The sequence below is a fragment of the Dipodomys spectabilis genome, unplaced genomic scaffold (assembly GCF_019054845.1).
Source record: "Dipodomys spectabilis isolate Male_0828 unplaced genomic scaffold, ASM1905484v1 ptg000024l, whole genome shotgun sequence".
Taxonomy (NCBI): Eukaryota; Metazoa; Chordata; class Mammalia; order Rodentia; family Heteromyidae; genus Dipodomys; species Dipodomys spectabilis.
Genome location: NW_024870701.1, coordinates 5,063,835 through 5,084,854, shown reverse-complemented (window position 1 = coordinate 5,084,854; position 21,020 = coordinate 5,063,835). Strand labels below are relative to the sequence as shown.

Genomic DNA, 21,020 nt, shown 5'->3' with positions numbered 1-21,020 from the left:
GCGTTCGTTCCCCGATGCCCGGAGAAGCGATCGGCGGCGGCGGCGGGCGCGAGCCGCGGCGACCCGGGCTAGGCAGGGCGCGGGGCGCAGGCGGCGTGCACGGCGGCCCGGCCCCCCGGCGGGAGGGCCATGCTCGCCCCTCGGGGCTCGGGCGCGGGGCCGCCGCGGGACCCCCACGCGCGCCTCTGGAGCTCGCGGGCTGCCCGCCTGCCGAGCGCCGGGCGGTGCGGCCTCGGCGGCCGGGCCCGCGTGTCCGTATTTATAGGTGCGCGCGCCCCGCGCTCGCGCTCCGGAGCGCTCTTTGCAATAACACAGTATCACGTGTGGGGAGTGGAACCTGGGAGGAAAACAAAGCCGGGGGCGGAGGCGGGCGGCGGGAGGAAGAGGAGGAGGACGGGGAGCGGGGCGCGTGGCGGGGCGGGGAAGGGCCGGGCAGCGCGGGGCGTCCCAGCGGCTCCCCGAGCGCGCGGAAGCCAGGTGCGGGCGGCGAGCACGTTCCCCGGGCACGCTCCCCCCGAATCGAGGGCGGGTGCTGACCCCCCGAGGGTCACCGCGTGGAGATGGGCCGCCGGGGCAGTTCGGGGTCAGCAGGATAGTTCACTTGGAGCGCCTGGACACATAGATTCTTACTTAGACTTGCACAAGCAGCTACACAGCCCACGGAAAGTGTCATTCACCATTGAGTCGCGTCACACCCGTGGCAGGCCAGGGGTGCGTGAACATCCCAGTGCTCTCTAGGCCAACCTAAACATCACTTTGGCCCTGACATATATTCTATTTTCCATAAAGACCCAAGTGGGGTCAAAATAGTCTTGCACATAGTCACCTGGGAAAGGTCTGTGAATTGTCTCTTTCTCCTTTATGGACAGTTACTTTCTTGTGTATTTCATAAACAACCAAGTGGCACCTCTCATGCCTTCTAGAAAGATCAGTTCCTGCCTGAGGACGCGAGGACCCATCCTGCAGATCTAATCTAGACCTGGGACTGAGTCGCCGACGACTCCCTAACAAGGGACCATTTGTAGGGGTGGGATGAGGGGTGGGAGATGCTGGCCTGGCCTGTCATGTCTGAAAGCTGTACAAATGTTTCTAGGTAGTTTGGGAGCCTTAACAAATGCTGCATGGAACAACTGTCGCACTGAATTAAGGTCTGTGACACCTGAGTCCTTGCTACCTTTCTCAGAGGGAGAAGCAATGTGTTTAAGATTAACGGATTAATTTAATTAAAGGTTTAAATTTAGCCCTGGAACTAATGGGTAACTCTACATTGAAATTCCACCTCATGTCGAGTTCAGGAAAGTAAAGTAATGCAGAGCAGATATACTGTCCAAAGTAGTACAGCCACCTCGGAGCCAGAGATAGGATGAGTTTCTGGTTGCATTTGCTCAAGACAAGCAGGTCATGTGGCTCTTTACATGAACAATCGTTCATGTTTTTATTTTGTGCTGGTTTCAGGCCTTTTGAATGAGTTGAGCTAGTGTCTATGAACTGTAAACTAACAGCTGCTAAGTCCTAAGTATGGAAACCAATTCCTGGAAATTAGGATTTTAATTACTTGTAGACTACTTTGGAACTTTTAAGTCATGTTATTACAATCGATTTAATTTACAGGACCATTAATTAGCCTGGCTGGGCTGCCAGGCATTGTTTAATGAAAGACTCCAATTCTGCCCCTGTAAAAAGAAAAACCAAAAAACTATTTTGTTTCAAACATGAACAATGTTAGAATCACTAAAGAAGTGGGGACAACATCATCATCTCTTAAGCAACTACCTTAATATTTTCATTTGTTTTGTGTATGTTTTTAAACAAAAGTAAAACCTGTTTACAGCTTGTGATTTTGTTTGTGGTGGTGTAATCTTTTCATTTGCAATGTTCTTGCATAGTATCACTTTAATGACTGCAGAGTGTTCAATCGTGTGTGCACATGTGCCAGTACTGGGACTTGAACCTCAGACCTATGCTTTTTCCCTCACAGTTGGCACCCTACCATTTGTGCCATGGCCTCCAGTTCTGGCTTTTATTGGTTAGTTGGCAATAAAAGAGTGTCATAGATGGCTTCAAATGATCTCAGCCTCTAGAGCAGCAGGGCATAGTGTTCAATTTGATGTACAGGCTAAGTTGTTAAACCTATGTGTTTAATAAGTGTGTGTTTTTCACTCTTGATGTAATAAAGAAAGAGGTGTTGATTTTTTTCCCAGCTTTCTACCTTGCTATTATTGTTGTAGTTTAAGTAGCTGCAGGAGCCAATGGCATGGGATGTTTGTAAGGCTTTTCATCCAGAAACATGGTTTGAAACTGCTTCTCACATTTTCCCCCTAGTATTAAATTTGTTGTCAGTATCTAGTTATTTTCCCACTTGACATCATTCTTTGCCTACTTTAAGTGTCTACTATGAAGATTATTTTCAAGTATTTATTAAAGCATCAAACCCAACTCAATGTCTATTTAACCTCCATGCTCCTGTGATCTCCTAATGTGGACTTGAGAGTTCATTTATTTTTCACCAACTGTGTACCAGCAACAGAGTATTTCTCATCCTTATGATTACCCTGCAATGGTGGTAGTGAGGGCATTGTCATTTATATTTTAAAGACATGTAGCTATCAAGCTCCCAAGGCTGGGCCTGCCTGCCAAGGGCTGTCTCCAGTGCCCATGAACGTTCTTGCGCCCTCTGCTGGTGAGGATGTTTCACAAAAAGGTCCGGTCTCAAGATTACAGCCTTAATGTTCACCTTTCAGTCAATGTCAATGGAAACATGACAAACTTTGGTAAGAAGATCTGAATTTCAAGAGCAAGCCACTTTTTAATCTCTCTTAGCCCATTTCCTTTGGGGGGGTACCATGAGGTACGGATGAGCCTACACAGGGAGGGCTTTATAAACCTTAAAATACTTTCCAAGATTCAGTTGTTATTTAGACTGTCTTAATTCTAATATCCCTAGACTCAGAATTCCTCCAAATTGACTTATTTTTCAGCTATTAACTGGTTTATTGAAAGACTTCTATGTGTACAGTTCCATCTTTGGACAACAGGATGAAAGAAGTATGGGCTGTGCCCTTGATAGAATGAGAGGAAAACAAGCTTGGGACATTGAAACTGAAGTTCAAGGCCAACTCTGATGAAGGGTCAAGTGAGCAAAGTGTTTTCAGGGTCTGAAGGCTTTTCGTTTGAGGTGAGGCTTGTAAGGGCAAGGTGTTAGGCAGAAGCTGTGATCCAAGATGACCTGGAGATGAGGGAGACAGGGAGACCATTTAGGAAAGAGGTGGCTGCCATCATTGTGGTCTTCAATGTCCTGCAAGAGCCCACGTGCTAAAGCATGGTGCCCAGGGAGGCACTATTGTGGGAGGTGGGAGACGTTTTAGGAGATGGGACAAATAGGGAGAAGTTAGGTCATTGAGGGCATTCCCTTGGAAGGAGATTGTGGAACCCGGGTTCCTTCTTTTCTCTTTGTAGTTTCCCAGCCAGGAATGAGTGGTGTTGCTCAACCTCATGCTTCTACCATAATGTGCTGTCTTGTTACAGGCCCAGAAGCAATCAGGCCAATGAATCATAGATTGAAACCTCCAAAACAGAACCCAAACCAACCTTTTCTCTTTATAAGTTGATCAGCTAAGGTATCAGTTACAGTGACAGGAAGCTGACTTAACATACATTATGCATTTGAATTGCTTTTGCATGGCAGGCATAGAGAACTAGAACTTGACATGTCCTTGGTTTGCCAGGTGAACCTACCCCTGCCTTCACTTTCATATTGTTTCCTTCAAGTTCACAACCTGATAATTATTTTTCTTGCATGAAATTCATGTTCTGTTTAAATTGACACAGTACTAGGAATCCATTTAAAATACCCTTCTAGAGTTATTGGCCCTTAAATAATAATTAAGCCAATTAAAAGGTGTGGAAATTAGTTGGGTGCTGCTGGCTTATACCTGTAATCCTAGCTACTCAGGAGGCAGAGATTTGGGAATCATGGGTTGAAGTTAGCCTGGGCAGGAAAATTAACTACCAAAAAAGCTCAAAGTAGAGGTGTAGCTCAAGTGGTAGAGTTCCAACCTTGAATGAAAAAGCCAAGGGGCAATGCCCAGGCCCTGAGTCCAAACCTCAGGACAGGCAACAAAAAAAAATTGAAAATTGGTTTAGAGTTAGTAGTGTGCGCCACACATAGCAGGAGTTATCTGATATCATAGAAATAAGGATTGAGACTCAGACAAACCCATGTTCCAGTGCCAGCGTAGGCCCTTACCAGCATGTACTCTTGGAAGGTCTCCTGTTTGGGAAGATTATAAGCTCGGTGTCTGGTGCCTTCTTCTGTAAATGTAGGTTTGGCAATACTTTACATTGCAGAGTTGTGAGGATTGCTGATGATGTAAATTATGTAACCAGCAGCAGAGTCTGGCGTTCACTGAGTAGCTATTATTAGAAAAGTACAAAATATAGAAAGTACATATAAGAAAGGCCAGGATGTTTTTGTAGTTTTCACTAGTTTTGCCAGAGAGCCAAGACCTGAGTAACTCTAGCTGTCAGCTCCAGTTCAGATCAGATTGTTTTACTGTGTGTTCCATCAGAGTGTGGGCTGCTGCCTACTGATGGGGCACGCCGAGGAATAGATCTAAAATGCAGGTATGGTTCCTGGAGAAACCTGCTCTTCTTAACCCAATAAAAATTAGGGCCTCCATGACTAGAAGCAGGGATTGTCAAAAGGGGGTCTCTCAAGGCCCATGTCTTCTAGAAGTCAGCCTTCTCCAGGGGGACTTGTGATCACTTCTGTAGGCTTGGGTGAATGGAGACGGGAAGGGAGCATGGGGGAGGAATCTTTGTTTTTCTCCTTTACCATTGGTATAAATACCTTCATTTCCCCAGGACTTCTGGGATGAAATACATTCAAATGATACTTGATTTGAAGTCCAGGGATATGAGATGAAGGAATAAATTCAGTGAGTAATATACAGCCCAATAAAACAACTTACAGAAGATGACTTACTTGAACTCCTCATCCTTTTATCTCCTAACTGCCAATCTTGTGCCAGTTTCTAGGCTAGGTGCTGTGAATATTCAGGAGAACAAGAAGGGGTCCTGTCCTGGAGTCATCAAGCTAATGGCAAATACAGTCACGTTAACATTTGTACATGTAATAAATTAAGTATTAAAAAGAAAAGTACTTGATTCAGTGAGCCCCAGCATTCCTCCTAGAGGAGAAGTTCTTCTTCATTCCACTGTTTAGGACACCTCCAATGGTATCCCTGCTACTTCCTGCCATAGTTCTATCCTCTAAATCTCCTCTTCTTGCCTGAGCACCTGCTCTCCCCTCAATGATTGGCACAGCAACACTCTCCAGCTACAGGCTCAGACAGAACTACTTTTATCTTTGGATTGCTGGCACTACACAAAAGAAAGAGGAAGGATTTTGTTTTTGTTTTTGTTTTTGTTTTAGCTACAGCTCTACTGCCAAGGGCAATGTAGAACCTTCAAGCTTTTCTAACCCGTGTGAAAAGCTGAAAGAAAGTTAATGAACAGCCCCATAAACATGTGTGATTGATTAGTCAGGGGCAATAGCTTGGACCATGAAAGGATTCCAGTATTCATCTGTCTGGAGAGAAGCATCCATTTTCAGGAAATACTGTTTCCACAGTTTGTTGGAGGAAACCTCCAAAGACAATAGGATAGATGCATTTAGACTTCAGTTTTCCTTAGATTCATCAAGATTCTCCCTTGGATGCAGCTCAGCCAGCTGTGGAGAAGGAGGGGCAGGATCCAGAAGGTAGCGGTCCAATCACCAAGTGATCTTTAGAAAGCCCTATGTAACATGAGGGTTTTCAGATTCTACTTGGCACTAACTCTGGGACAGCTGCACTTCAACTTCTGCATCTCCAAGCGGAACACATTTCCCCTGCCTTGGGTGCTTGTTGTGCAGATTAGAAGAATAATAGAAGAAGCATGCTGCTAAGCAGTGAGCAGTAGATGTCAGAGCTCATGGTCCATGTATGAAAAAAATCACACCAAGTACTTCTAACAGCAAGTACATGGGGGGATTTTCCTCTACTAACCAATCCTCCAACTCTGGTTACCAGTGGGGTGTCCTAAGTTCAATTCAGTTTTATCACTCTACTTGTACACTACCTGGAAGGGCTCAGTTCTACAACCCAGTTCTACTGTCCCCAACCCCCTTCAGGTACCCATTGCAAGGAGTGGGGCCCAGGTTACTCACACTTCTGTCTCTTGGCTACAAATCAGGGTCAATGAGGCTTCTGGTTAGGTTCAGTAATTTGTGTGCTGCATCATAGAACTCAAGGAAACACATGTTTACTGGTTTATGAAAAAGGATCTGTTACTTATAGATTTATAGGCACATTCTAGCTACCAAAAATGAGGGAAACCATGCATCCTATGTTTCTCTGGGTCTGGCTTACTTCACTTAATATAATCTTTTCCATCTTTCTATTTCTTTATGAATGGTACCAGTATCATCCTTTCTTATGGATGGGTAGAATTCAGTTGTGTATATATACCACCTTTTCTCGATCCATTCATCTGTTGAAGAACATCTGGGCTGATTCCATATCTTGGCTATGGTAAACAATGCTGCAATGAATATGGTTGTGCTGGTAGCTTTAGTGTGGCCTTATTTGTGTTCTATTGGATAAATGCCCAGGAACTACTGGATCATAGCATAGCTCTATATTTAATTGTTTGAGGAACCTCCATACTGCTTTCCAGAGTGGTTGAACAGTGTAACAGAATTCCCTTTTGGCCATATCCATGCCAGCATTTGTTTTTATTAGTGTTCTTGATATTGGCCATTCTAACCAGGATGAATGAGAATCTCAGTGTTGTTTTGATTTGCATTTCCTTTATGGCCAGAGTGGTAAGCAAGTGGTTAGGAATGAATTCACTGAAGTGTAAGAAACTCTATGGAGAGCACAAAAGGTGTAATTCTTAAAAAACAACAACAACAATAACAAAACTAAGTTAAAGCCCAACAAAGTACCAAGTAATGGATGAAAGAATTTGTTTTATGTAGCACAGAACTGAGAAATATAATGGAAGGACTGGGTCAAAGGGGGATGAAGTGATGACACAGATCAAGATGCATTGTTCACATAAACTGCTTTGTTAAAAGGCAAACGTTTTTATCAATACATAATGTAAGTAAGGGTTGGGAGGGGTGGGTGAGAGTATTGCAAGAGTGGAGAGGGATCAAGATGCCCTGTATTCATAAACAGCTTTGGCGAATGGCAACTCCTTTGTACAATTACTTAAAGATAGTAAAAATTATTTCTTAAAGAATCTGTTAAAGGGTTCACATGAACAGCCAGGGAATGAGGGAGATTGAATATGATCTCAAAGGGTCGCAAGGAGCTCTGTCCTTATGGAATTGGGGTGTATTCACCTATATGGATGCTTTTCCCTCTCTGTCTCTTGGGGACTTTTATGGAGACTGTACCACACAGGAATGACTGACTAGCACCATCTCCAGCACTGCCCTAAGCGTCTAATTACAGCTTGGCCTTTCTTTGGGTTTTTTTTTTTTTTTTTTGTGGGGGGGGTCTGGTCATATAGGGCCTGAACTCTAGGCCTGGGCACTGTCCCTCAGCTCTTCAGCTCAAGGCTAGCGCTCTACCACTTGAGCTACAGCACCACTTCCAGCTTTTTTCTTTTTGCTTATGTGGTGCTGAGGAATCGAACCCAGGGCCTCATGCATGCAAGGCAAGCGCTCTACCACTGAGCCACCTTCCCAGCCCCAGCTTTCTTATGACTGGCTCCCATCCTGAAGCTGTCCAGGTTCTATCAAAAGTTGCCTGACTGGGTACTCACTTTGCCAGCCTATTTAGTAAAATTGGGATGATCCAGAGATTGGCATAACCCCTGAGCAGAGATGACATCTACATTAAAAAAAAATCCATTTGAAATAATATACCATGTTGAAACAAAAGAGGCTCTTATTATCCAGGAAATTACAAGGAATGCAGGAGCTATCAGAAGTTAAAGATCAGACATGAAAGAACAAAATGTACTTCTTAGCACCATATCAGTCTGGAAATCATGAGGGTTTAGGGAACTCAGTGCCAGGAACCAAGGGTAGGGAATATATATATATATATATATATATATATATATATATACATATATACATATATGTATATATGTATAATTTTTTCTTAGTATATCACACTGCCTATGGCATTAACTCCCATGGAAGAAACGTAGCATTAATACTATTAGGAGTAAGACATGGGGGGGGGGTACACACCTGTGATCCCAGCATTCAGGAGGCAGAGGCAGGAGGATTCTGTCAAATCCAGCCGAGAGCACACAGCAAATTCCAGGATTGCCTGGATGCCCTATCTCAACATAAAATAACAAAAACAAAATAAAAATTAAGCAAATAAGGGCAATACATTTCAGGTATTCCCATGAAATAGTATCAGTCTTCCAGCGGGGAAGTGTTCATCTCAGAAGTCTACACATAATCCAACTGCAGAATTCAAATGATTTTGGCATAAGAAAACTGAGGGATTTTCTTTCTGTGTTACCTTTAGTACTGAAATCACAGCAAATTCCTGGGATGCACAAATAACCAGCTTACCAACCGCAGAGAAAATGCTTCTCTTTAATTACAGCTCATAAGCATGCACACGGATGGCCTGTGCACACAGGCCTAGAGGCAAGACCCGGAGATGACACGGGCCGGGCAGGAGGTGGGCCTGCCTCCAGGTGTCTTCAGAACAGCAGGTTCATTCTACAGTGTCTACTTCTCCTCAGTTCATTCTCACTCTGGAGTGGGATGGATATGGTCAGCTTCTGGGGAAAACATGACCAGTTTGTCTACTGCTGGGCTGCCCAGCCAGTCTAACTGGTGGTCCAAGGCAGGCATTGCTATTGAGTAGGCAATATGCATAGAGTGACAGTTCCCAAAAGGTGAGATGCAAATGGCTAGCAATCAATTCAAGAGAGAAAAGAGTGTGGTGGTCCCTAGTTCACTGTAGGTGGAGGGTAAATTAGAACCACGTCTCTGAGAAGTCATTTAGTCATATAAACCAATCATCTTAAATTGCTCATGACAGAGAGCATGAGGGAAGGAATAAGTGAACCAGGTTATACTTGTCCCGTGCTATACATTTTTTGTTTTGTTGTGGGCTTCTTTTTCTTCTTTTTGTGCTTGTCCTGAACTCTTTGAGCTCTCGCTTGGCTTTTTCACTCAAGGCTGGTGCTCTACCACTTGAACCACAGCTCTGCTTCCAGCTTTATTTTTAACAGAGCAACTTTATTTAAAACTGACAGGAAAGAAAGATGAATTAGAGGAAGCAGACTCTCCAAGAGAAAAGAAGAGAGTTTCCAATAGGGCAAAATCCCCACTTCCAGCTTTTTGCTGATTAATTGGAGATAAAAGTCTCACAGACTTTCTGCCTAGCCTGGCTTTGAACTATGATCCTCAGATTTCAGCCTCCTGAATAGCTATGATTACAGGCATGGGCCACCTGTCTCTTGATATGATTTAAAGATGTTGTCCCACTGTGAGGTATTAAGAGAGTGGAAACTTAATCTCACTATAGTTTATAGGTTGGGCCTATGGAAGGTGATTAGAATCAAAGCCATCAGGTGGGACCATCTGTGATTGAAATCTGGTAGCTTTATAAAGAGAAAGAGGCCAGGGCTCACATACACACACACACTTCTACTCTATATCTCTTGCCCTGTGTTGCCTGGAGATTGCCAGCAACAAGGCCATCTCCAGAGCCCTGCCCTTGACCTTGAAACAGAACCACGAGCCAAAATAAACTTCTTTATGACTTGCCCAGTCTGGTATTACGTTATTAACAACAAGGAGCAACTAGGAGTTGTAAACTCCACTAGGAGAGGTAAACTCCACTATTACAGATTGGGAGTGTCATGAACATCGCTGTACCCATTTGTCTTTCAGTTTGTCATCTGTGAAATGGGAATGATGACATTTCCCATATGGCACTGTATGAGTGCATGATATTCAGTGCGGTGGCATGAAAGATGGCTATACAGGTGAGCGTTCGAGCAATGTGAGCTACTGGACGTATCTGGGCCAAAGACTGATGCTTGGAAATCTTTGTGTTAGCTCTATTTAAAATAAAGAACATTTGAAAAACCCCTAAATGTGAAACAATGGAAAAAGAAGTCAATAAAATGATTTAATCCAGCAATAGACATTGTGCTTCAGTTTTTTAAACAACCATCTTTACCAAGATTCTTAGTTGATGTGAAAAAACATTTTTTGAAATAGCACCAACCAACCAGGTACCAGTGGTTCACATCTGCTATTCTAGCTACTCAGGAGACAGATCTAAGGATCAAGGTTCAAAGCCAGCTGAGGCAGGAAAGTAAATCCACAACACCCTTATCTCCAATTAATCACTCAAAAAGCCAGAAATGAAGCTGTGGCTCAAGTGTCATAATGCCAATCTTGAGCAAAATAAAAGTTAAAGAACAATGCCCAGCCCCTGAGCTCAAGCTCCAATACTGGAGAGAGAGAGAGAGAGAGAGAGAGAGAGAGAGAGAGAGAGAGAGAGAGAGAGAGAGAGAGAGAGAGAGAAGTAGAGTAGAGAGAAGAATGGAAGGAAGGAAGGAAGAAGAGAGGAGAGGAGGAAGGAAAAGAAAGAAATGATCAGACAAGACAGATTAGAAATTAGATTGGTAGTAAACCTCAATTCTATAAAAATAACACCTTAATGTTACTGTCTTAAATACTAATGTGTCTATATATTTGTACTCCCTCTATCATGTATCTATTATCTATCTATCTATCTATAACCATCTATCTAGAAAGCCAAATCACTGGGTAGTAAGAAAATTACGGTGATTTTTTTCCTGGCTTAGTTTTGCTTATTTTTACAGAAATAGTGTTTTGTCTTATGATATTTTGAACAAGTGATAGATTCTGTGGGAAGTCAGATTGGAGGAATATTAGTTTGGTCACATGTAGAAGTGAGTGAAGGACAAGTCTGAAGGAGTAAGAAGCTTTTTATGCATTCCTCATTTCTGTAACTCAAGACCCTACTCTATGCCAGACACAAAAGGGAGGTCAAGGGCTCTTGAGGAAAGTAGGCACAGGAACAAAGGAAACACATAGGCTCCCTTTGATGTGTTGAATTCTAAAACAGTCATTTCTGTGTGCATGTTTGTCTACATTCTGACTTCAGTCCCACTGTTTAGCCTCTGTCCAAGGAAAAAGCTAAGGCATCACAAAGCTAAGCATAAGGAGCCTGGCTCACACAGCTGATCCCTGAATTCGGGGAGTTGGGTGGGCTCACCATCTGTAGCATCAGGGTGGAGGTTTATGTAAGAGACTACGGGCTGTGACTCCTAAAGGTCAGGCAGGCCCCGCAGGGAGAACCACATTTGAACTTAAGACTTGAGTTTTCATGTGAGACTGGGCATGTGAGGCCGTGCAAAGGCACAGGGGCATTAACATTATGACCTTTACAACAATTCAGGCCCAAGGCACTAAAACTTGAATTTGGCAGTGAGGATGGAAAAGTATGGTCAAAGGTCAGAGATATTATGAAGCAAACTTTCTTCTAGAACTGCGACCTGGGGAGTAGCTGTACAAGTACCCTGGGAAGGTGAGATCAGATTTGAGGGTGAAAACACAGGCTGAATCCTAGACAAGTTCTCTTCCACACTGTCACCCAGTGGCTCAGTTTTACACATCTTTGTCCACTTAAAAAAAAAAAAAGCAGTCTTTGAGTTTGCACTGGCATTTCCTCCAGTGTCTGCAAACCATGGGCAGCCAAGGTCACCAGACCTCTAGAGACTTCTGTACTAGCCCAAACTTTCCACCATAATCCTTATCAGAGGCATTGCTTTCTCTTGCCATTACCTGTGATCTACTGCAGTCTTAAAATGTTAACATTTGTTTTAACTCTTTCAAGATAGAACAGTCACACTCACACAATTTTGATTACAGTGTATGGAATGCTTAGGGATATTCCTTTGCTTGTGTGACCTAGCCCACTTCAACCTCTATCATCTCTCTGTAGAGTAGGCTCCTCTGCTTTGCTAGTCTGTGAGGTGAGAAGTAGGATCCTCATAGCTCCCCAACTTTTATAATTCCGAGACCAGTCCCTCTAGGTTTCCATTTCAATTATATAAAGGCTGGGATTGGCATAGCTTGTATGACAAGGCCTTGGACCAGGTAGTTTGGCTGGATCTCAGGCCATAGAGAATTAATGGTGGGAGGAGGGCAGTTTCTAGAAAAATGAGATATGGGACTGATACACCAATAGGGATCTACCCCCCCCCCCCCAAGACTACCGAACATTGACTTCTTTAGGCCTAATTTCCTTAGTTGCAAAATAGAGATATGTCTTCCTTGTAAATGATTATTGTAATAATTAGGAGGAAAATCACATTGTAATTCTTTGACTTCTTGTTAAGTTCCCTAAGGTGAGAGCAGAATACGTTAATGGTCTATGAAGCCTGAACCAGGATATTTTTTTCAGGTCTTCTTTTAGCTTACAAATGAATGAACATATGGCAGAACTGACATCTCTAACTAATAATGAAAAGATATTCTTCAGTCCACAGTGTCGGGACAACTGGATTACCAGCTGGGAGACAGATGAGGCTGACTCCAAGGTAAACTCCCAATGGAATGGCACAGTTGGAGCCTAGTAAACTTCACAGGAGACAAATGAAATGCGAGAACTTGATTTAGTCACTTTAAATCGGGAAGTAGCCTTTCTCAATATGGCATTGAACTGAGAGCTATAGAAACAAAAGTAAATTCAACTACAAAAACAAATATTACAAATGACTATATGATTAGAGAGAAATATTTGCAATCTGTATCACAAAAAATACTTGCTTTTGAGCTGGTCATCAGTGGCTCATGCTGTAATCCTAGCTACTCAGGAGGCTGAGATCTCAGGATCAAGGTTCAGAGCCAGCCCAGACAGGAAAGTCCATGAGACTCTTATCTCCAGTAAACCACTCAGCAAACTGGAAGTGGTGCTTTGGCTCAAGTGGTAGAACACTAGCTGTGAGCTGAAGAGCTGAGGGATAGCGCCCAGACTCATAGTTCAAGCCCCACAACTGACCCAAAAATATATACTTGGTTTTTTTTTTTCTTTCTTTCTTTCTTTTGTTGCTGGTCTTGATGTCAGGGCCTGGGCTCTACACTTGAGCCACAGCACCACTTGGAGCTTTTTCTGAGTAGTTTATTGGAGATAAGAGTTTCATGGACTTTTTTGCCTAGGCTGGCTTTGAACCAAGATTCTCAGATCTCAGCCTCCAAAATAGCTTGAGCCATCAGTACCCATATCCTGCCCCTGACTGTTTTTGTATCGCTGCTGGGGATTAAACTCAGGGCTTCATGCATTCTAGGCAAGTACAGTCCCATGGAGTTATTCCCCAACTACGTTTCCTTAAAATTTAAAGATGTGTTAAGTATTGATTTTTTAAAAAACAACTAATATGAAGAAATGGTTCTTAGAATAAGCAATACAAAGGGTTCTTTCACATAAAAAGAGATACCCAATCTCTTTTACCCGATCTCTTTTATAACACAGGACAGGCTAAAAAGAAAAAGCTCTTATGATAAATAATTTTTCATGTATTAGATTGGCAAAGCTCAGAAAGATTGAGGACAGGGGCTGAGGATATAGCTGAGTGGTAGAGGGCTGGTCTAGTATGTTCAGGGTTATGGGTTTGATCCTCAGCAACACACGTGTGTGTGTGTGTGTGTGTGTGTGTGTGTGTGTGTGTGTGTGTGTGTGTGTGTACACACACACATACACATACTTATTTATACTATGGACAAACTGTCCATTGAAGGATTTTTAAAAACTGGAAATAGTGGTTGTTTCCTCAGAGTGAAGCCTGTTGAAGAGCAGAGGTATAAATATCCATTCTAAACTCTTTTATGCCTTCCAAATTTTATTGTCAGGGTGATGTACAGAGGGGTTACAGTTACAAAGGAAAGCAGTGATTACATTTCTTGTCTAACTTGTTACCCCCCTCCCTCATTTTTCTCCCATTTCCCCCCCATCAAGTTGTACAGATAATTTCCAACATAGTGTCTTGTGAGTATCGCTATTGCATTGGTTCCCCTTGGTGAGACAAATTGGTGAGACAAATGTTTGTGTGTGTGTGTTTGTAAAAATACTTACAGAGGGGTTACAGTTACATGAGTAGGGTAATGAGTACCTTTCCTATCGAGCATTGTTACCTCCTCCTCTGATTTTCCCCCACCATCACTTCCCTCCCTCCCTCCTCAACTCCTCCCCGCCCCCAACATTGCAAAGTTCATTTTCAACATAGTGTCCTGTATATGTCATTGTCACAATGGGTCAACCTGCATGCCCATTTAAGCATTCCACTATATCCCCTCCCCTCCCCAAATTACAAAAATGTATATACAAGATGCAAAAGACAAACTTTTGAAATATATATTTTTATTGTAAAGATAATAATACTCAGGATACCAAAATCAAATGCAGTGACAACAGGGGATAAACCATAGGGGGGAAAACACAAAAGAAAAAAGAAATCATATAGTACATTAAAAACAAAGAAAAGCTTCTTGCATCCATGTCTTGGAGTTCATTTCGCTTAGCTATTGAGCTTTTCTGCTCATCTGCTAAGATTATCTTAGACATGCACTAAGTATTACAAATAAGGGAACTCATGGGATCTATGTTTCTTTGGGTCTGGCTTGCTTCACTTAATATGATTTTTTCCCTAAGTCTTTCCTTTTCCTTACAAATGGGCCTTCCAAATTTTGTATCATGAGCCTGTATTACATATTCAAATAAAAAAATTGAGAAAATGTGTGTTCACTTAGCATTCTACTCAGTAACATACTGTGATTGATTTATTGTAAGAATCATGTTTTAAATTATATCCCATTTGCACTAACTTTCCCTTCATTATCTTTGACAGAAGCATTTTAAGAGATGTTCCACATCTGCCTTGGGTCTTTTTCTCCTGGCTTTCTAGCAAGAGTCCTTTTTCTGAAGAGAACAGAACTCCACAAAGTGGCACATAAAGTAGCTGTTCTACCAAGGTAATTTCCTGTCCTCAGCTAGATGAGACTGGTTCCTGGGGAGGAATGAAGTGAACCCACTCCCTTGGCAAGATCTGGTGGCTAAGGGGTGTTTTATGCCCAAATGGGCCCTTGGGTGGCATCACTTGATGAAGCCCAAGGTTACTAAAGATACAAGCTCTTCTTCATGAAACAATGGCTCTTGGGATCTGGCTGTGCCCCCTTACCCTCTGCTGCCCTGGATTTGCCTTTCTGGGCAGCCTGTAAAATCATCTCTAGCTCTAGTCTGTGCACATGTCTTTGCTTATTTCTCCTTCTTGGTCTCCTAAACTTCAAATGAAATACTGTCCTTCCTGTGAAATCTTTCAAGAGTCCCAGGACAGTCACAGATGTTGCTCCTAAGCCTACAGTCTTGTAGCATGATCTTAGCTGGGCATGGAATACTCTTCCCCCCAGTAAGCTGGGAAACACTGGGACCTTGTTGATGGCAGTGCAGACCAGGCAGGCTGTGGTCCAGGTGAAACCTACACATCATGTCCAGATGAAGGAATTTTTGTTTTTGGTGCTGGAGATGGAGCCTATGGCCCCTGACGGCTAAGCAGGTGCTTTACCAGCCCTAGACCATGTAAGTTAGGTCTAAGGGACTTTGTTTTTCTCTAGGACCTAACACTCAGAAAAACAACCTGGAACTTCCTCTTCTTCTCTGGGAAAACATCAACAGGGTCGAGGACGTAGCTGGCCCTGGTAGAGGCCAGGGTCACGGTCACGGAGCTCGTGGAGGTAAGGCAGAAGACAAGGAATGGATCCGCGTCACCAAACTGTGCCACCTGGTAAGGACATGAAGATCAAGTCTTTGTAGAAGATCTATCTTTCCTCCCTGCCCATCCACGAGTCTGAGATTGTTACTTCTTCCTGGGGACATCACTCAAGGATGAGGGGTTGAAGATTATGCCTGTGCCCAAGCAGACTCGAGCTGGCCAGTGCACCAGGTTCAAGTCATTTGTAGCCACTGGCAACTACAATGGCCATGGCTGTCTGAGTGTTAAGTGCTCCAAGGAGGTGGCCACTGCCATCCGGGGGGCCATCATCTTGGCCAAGCTCTCCATCGTCCCTGTGCAGTGAGGTTACTGGAGGAACAAGATTGGCAAGCCTCACACTGTCCCGTGCCAGGTGACAGGCCGCTGCGGTTCTGTGCTGGTGCGCCTCATTCCTGCTCCCAGAGGCACTGGGATTGTGTCAGCTCCTGTCCCCAAGAAGCTGTTGATGATGGCTGGCATCTATGACTGCTACACTTTAGCCAGAGGCTGTACTGCTACCTTGGACAACTTCGCCAAAGCCACTTTTATTGCCATCTCCAAGAACTACAGTTACCTGACCCCTGACCTCTGGAAAGAGACCGTGTTCACCAAATCTCCTTATCAGGAATTCACTGCCCAACTTGTGAAAACCCACACCAGCGTCTCCGTGCAGAGGACCCAGGCTCCAGCTGTGGCTACCACATAGAATTTTATACAAGAATAATAAAGTGAATCAAGCCTGTTTTGAAAAAAGAAAGAATGAAAAGAAAAAAGAAAAACAGCCTGGAATTCAACACCTAAGTTCTGAGCCAAAAACTGCCTCCCCTTGCATGAAGGCTGTGGCCTTAGGCATTGCTCCAGGCCAGTGAGGTGGTACCCGGTGAGATGGACTGATTACCAGAGGGTGCTCTGCGTACCCACAGAGGTGGTGGTGACAGGTAGCCAGGGGTGTAAGCTTTCCTTTACATGCTTTCCCCCCCAAGGCTCAGAGATTCTTAGGGGTTCAGAGTTAAACACAGAGCATTATCAACAACATAAAGCATGGCAGCAACACAATGCCCATCCTTGAATCAATGGATAAACAAAATGTGGTATGTAGATACAACGGAGTATAACTCACCCTTCAAAAAGAAAAAGAATGTATTTCTGCTTTGAAAAAGAAATGGGAAATTCTGATGCATGCTACAACTTTACTAAACCACTATTGTAAGTAGAATAAGCTAGTCCAAAAGGAGACAGTGTATATTCCACTTATATGAGGTATCTAGAGTTGTCACATTCGTAGTGACAGAAAGGAGAAGAGTGGTTGCCAGGGGCTGGGGGAGGGGAGCAGGCAGTGTGTTTACTGGACAGAGTTTTACAAGATGGGGATTTGGGTAATAATTGCACATGTGGTAAGACTTCATGTCCTGATCTATACACTAGGAAAGCATACATTGCCTGCTTTGCTGATTTTACAGTTATTTTAAAGAGAGAGAGAAGGCCTTGATAGAAAGATCGTGAATGGGGCTCTGGGCTCTGCTGATTCCCAGAGTGCTGCATCTCAGCCCGGTTGACCTCTGAGTCTCATTGTCTCCATCTGTGAAACAGCAGTGATGATTACATATCTCCTTGTAGTGCCATTTCTGGCTCCCTGGAGATCTGCACATAGACCTGGAGATATCGCTCCTGCTTGGCACCTTCTCAGTGCTGAGCAAGCTAGACTATTGTGCGTATAGTTATTATACACTTACCACTCAGGGAAGCTATCACCCAAACTCTATAGTTTAGGGCCCTTGGTTTCAAGCTAAGGCTAAACTGACAAAGAATGATGTTTGCAGAGGCTGGGATGCTGTGGGCAACCTTCCTGGATCTTCCCACTTGTGGGTCAGCATCCCTCCCTTGCCAAGGTGGACCAGTCCTTCAGGGAACTCTGTGCAGCTTCACTTTGCCCTGCTCGCTTGACCCCCCCCCCTTCCCCCACTCCAAAGAAAACACACACAACCCCCCCCCCCCCCACTTCTCCCTCAACTTAAAACCTCCACCATTGCCAGACTCCCAAGGAGAGTCGCTCATTACTTGTGGACAGCAATAATAGTTCATTTTCTTTTGTTTGGATTAAACAATAATTTGATTGGAAAGTGTTTCCTGGTGTAGCAATTAAGGAATCACTGGAGGGAAAGCCGAGGGCATTTCAGCCAGCTAGTCATTAATTCCCAGGAGATGTTAGGCCCACAGCGTGTTCCCGGTTGGTATCAACTCTGAAATTGGTGGGAAGAAAAAGAGGGGGAGTGGGGAAAGAAAAAAAAAACTCAAGCAATTTCTTAAGCAATGGAGAGTTAAAAAATGGGGTAGTATGTTGCCATAGACACGCGCCCTGGCTCTGGGCGGCCCTGGGCTGTCCTCCACGGCCGCACCCCACTGCCCTGCCATTGGACATGGTTTTCAGCAGCACAGCTTGCCTCCCTAGTACCTCTAATGAATACCTAGCTCCAGGCTCCCACGAAAATCCTCAAGCCTCCACTTGTCACCATAATTTCCTTGGGAAGTGTTTCTAATTACACAGTTCTTGCTGCCTGCTCCAGGTCAAGGCTTATTGTATACAGTACAGGAATTACATAAAACCACGAAACAGGGAGCAGGGACTCTGGATCAGTCCAAATTACCATGTAGTTGTTTTTAACTTAGTAGTTAAGCATTAGTGGGTGTAATAGGGCCTCATTTGTGTGAGCAAAAACATGAAAGGAACAGCACGTATCTTAGTTCTTTATAATTTTCTCTAGAGGTCAGAACTCTTTCAGCAGGACTTCTAAATAACAACAGAATTTCTAGCTTGAACACACAGGCTGTTTATTTTACCTAGTTATCAGGGGCTTTGTAAAGGGGACTTCATTATTTTGTTTTGTTACCTGAGATCTACCATTGAGGAAACTTCTGGTGCTTTAGTTGCCTGAAGGTGAAAACACCATTAGTTTTAGACTTTCAGGAAATTCTTTAAGATATAAGGCAATGTTCAACATTTGCCAACTGTTTTCAGAGAAAACAGCAGTCAAGCAAAATCTATATGCAGATACTACTGTTTGGATAGTAAGTTTTATTAGAGTTGGGGTGACTTTTTAGCTCTTAAGGGACAAAAATGGTTTTCTGAAAGCATGGACTTGGGCTAGATAGTGGCAACACTCACCTCTCCCTGTCCGGCAGCCTTGTATTCAGGAAGGTGGAGCATCTGCAGGATGGAGAGGTGTTGAATACTGTCTGACCATCAAGTTGAAGCTCCCAGGCCATTTTCCAGTCAAGGAGAGCTAGTCCTTTCTTGAGGACATTATTATGCTGAATGAAATAAGCCAGTCACTAAAAGGTGGATTAAGAATGAATCCACTTGTGTGAGATATTTATTGAGGTACAAAATCATATAGTCAAGGTGAAAGACTGAAGTTAGGACCCAGGGCCCCAAAGACAGTATTTTGTCCTAGCAGGCCAAAACTAGATAAAAGAGACATTGTTTCAAAACACGGTGTCTCTGACCCTTTCTAGGCTTTTCTACTTTCTATAATCTTCCCTATGACTCCAGGGAGAGGGCCTGTAGAAAGGACCAATCTATTTAGGAATTAGCCATCACAAAAACATTGTGAGACCTACCAATAAAATTGGGGAAAGAGAGGGAAGGTGTGATATTGTTCCAAAAGAAATGTACTCTTTACCTGACTTACATAACCTCTCATTATATCACCTTTATAATAATAATGTAAAACATTTTTAAAGTTAGCTTCTAAAACATCTGGTTAATAGGTCACTGGGGAGATGCCCTTGTTCCTTGTGGAGTCCTGGTCTCTGTCTTTTTCTCTTTCATATCCTTACCATGACATGAGTGGCTTTCCAACACGCGGCCATCATGGTGAGCCATCTTACCACGGGCTTCAACACAATGAAGCCAACCAATAATAGATTGAAAGATATAAAATTGCGAGCCAAAATAAGCCTTTTATAAGCTGGTTATCTCACATATTTGTTATACTAATAGAAAAAAAAGCTGACTTAGCAAAGGGTTTATCTCTATACCCTACTCCCACCCCTCACTACCCTGTCTCGAATCTAGGCAGACTTGCAACTCTATATAGTATGAGGAAGAAATGGATGGAATTGCAGAACTTCCAAGGCTTTCTTAGAAATGAAGCAGTTTTCACTTTATTCATGTATGTGGTCCTCTACCTAAAGGCTGTTGCCATGCTATAAGGAAGCTCAACTATGCAAAGAAGCCACTCTAGGTATTCTAGTCAATGGTCCCTGCTGAGGTCACAGTAAACAATCAACTTTAACTGCCAGGAATGTGTGATGCTTCCAAGTAATTCCAGCCTCAGCCATCATGTTACACCTTGTCCTTGCATCTTTTAAACTGAGGCCTTAGAAATTGTACAGCAGTCACTAAACATTGCTGCTGAGCTCTATCCACAGAACTGGTGGGCAGATACAGCAGTTGTTTCCAGTTATGCTTGGGGGTAATTTTTTTTTACATAATATTAATCTCTGGTATACCATCTATGACAATGACTCCCAAGTTTCTGTCTCTAAGTTAGGCCTCTTGCCTGAGCTCTAGCCTCATAGTGTCAAAGGTTATTTGTTGTTCATTGGTTTGTTTTAAGGCATTTCCCTTTGAAATCTGTCAGATGGCTTCTTGTGAACATTACAAGTCAAACTGATATTTTCTGTTGCAAAGCTGCCCATCCATCCTCATCTCAATAAATGACACCATCCCTTAGTCAATACACAATTAATTACCCAGGCTAGAAAGCAAAATACCCTTGTGACTCCTCTGTTTTCTTTCCTCACCCATCCAATCCATTAGTTAAATCCTAGCCGCTTTACCTTCAAGGCAATGCAAATAGGGCCACTTTCCCCCTGTTCCCTTGGCATTATTCTAATCCAAACCACATCATATTTTTGCCTGAACCATTGCTATGGCTTCCTTTACCTCTCTAGCTCTCACTTCTGTCCTTCTTATCAGGCCTAAGAAGCTTCTTAGTATTGTCTCTCAGCATCTGAAGGTTATTAGTTTCAGGACCCCCATAAATATAAAAATCTGAAGATGCCCAAGTCCCTGATATAAAATGGTGTAGAATTTGCATATTGCCCATTCTCAGCCTTCTGAATACTTCATACTACTGAATACAATCTAAATACTCTGTAAACAGTTGCCCTGCCATATTGGTTAGGGAATAGCAAGAAAAAAA

At 43.3% G+C, this 21,020-nt stretch overlaps 1 protein-coding gene across 1 annotated transcript; it reads left to right on the top strand.

The window, feature by feature from the left end:
* The first annotated feature begins 14 nt into the window (after positions 1–14).
* On the top strand, positions 15–16,557 carry LOC122104249 (40S ribosomal protein S2-like). The gene is given in 3 exon segments (XM_042674986.1): positions 15–477; positions 15,677–15,846; positions 15,947–16,557. Coding segments are annotated over 3 exon segments (1,206 nt in total). The 3' UTR covers positions 16,520–16,557.
* The last annotated feature ends 4,463 nt before the right edge of the window (positions 16,558–21,020 follow it).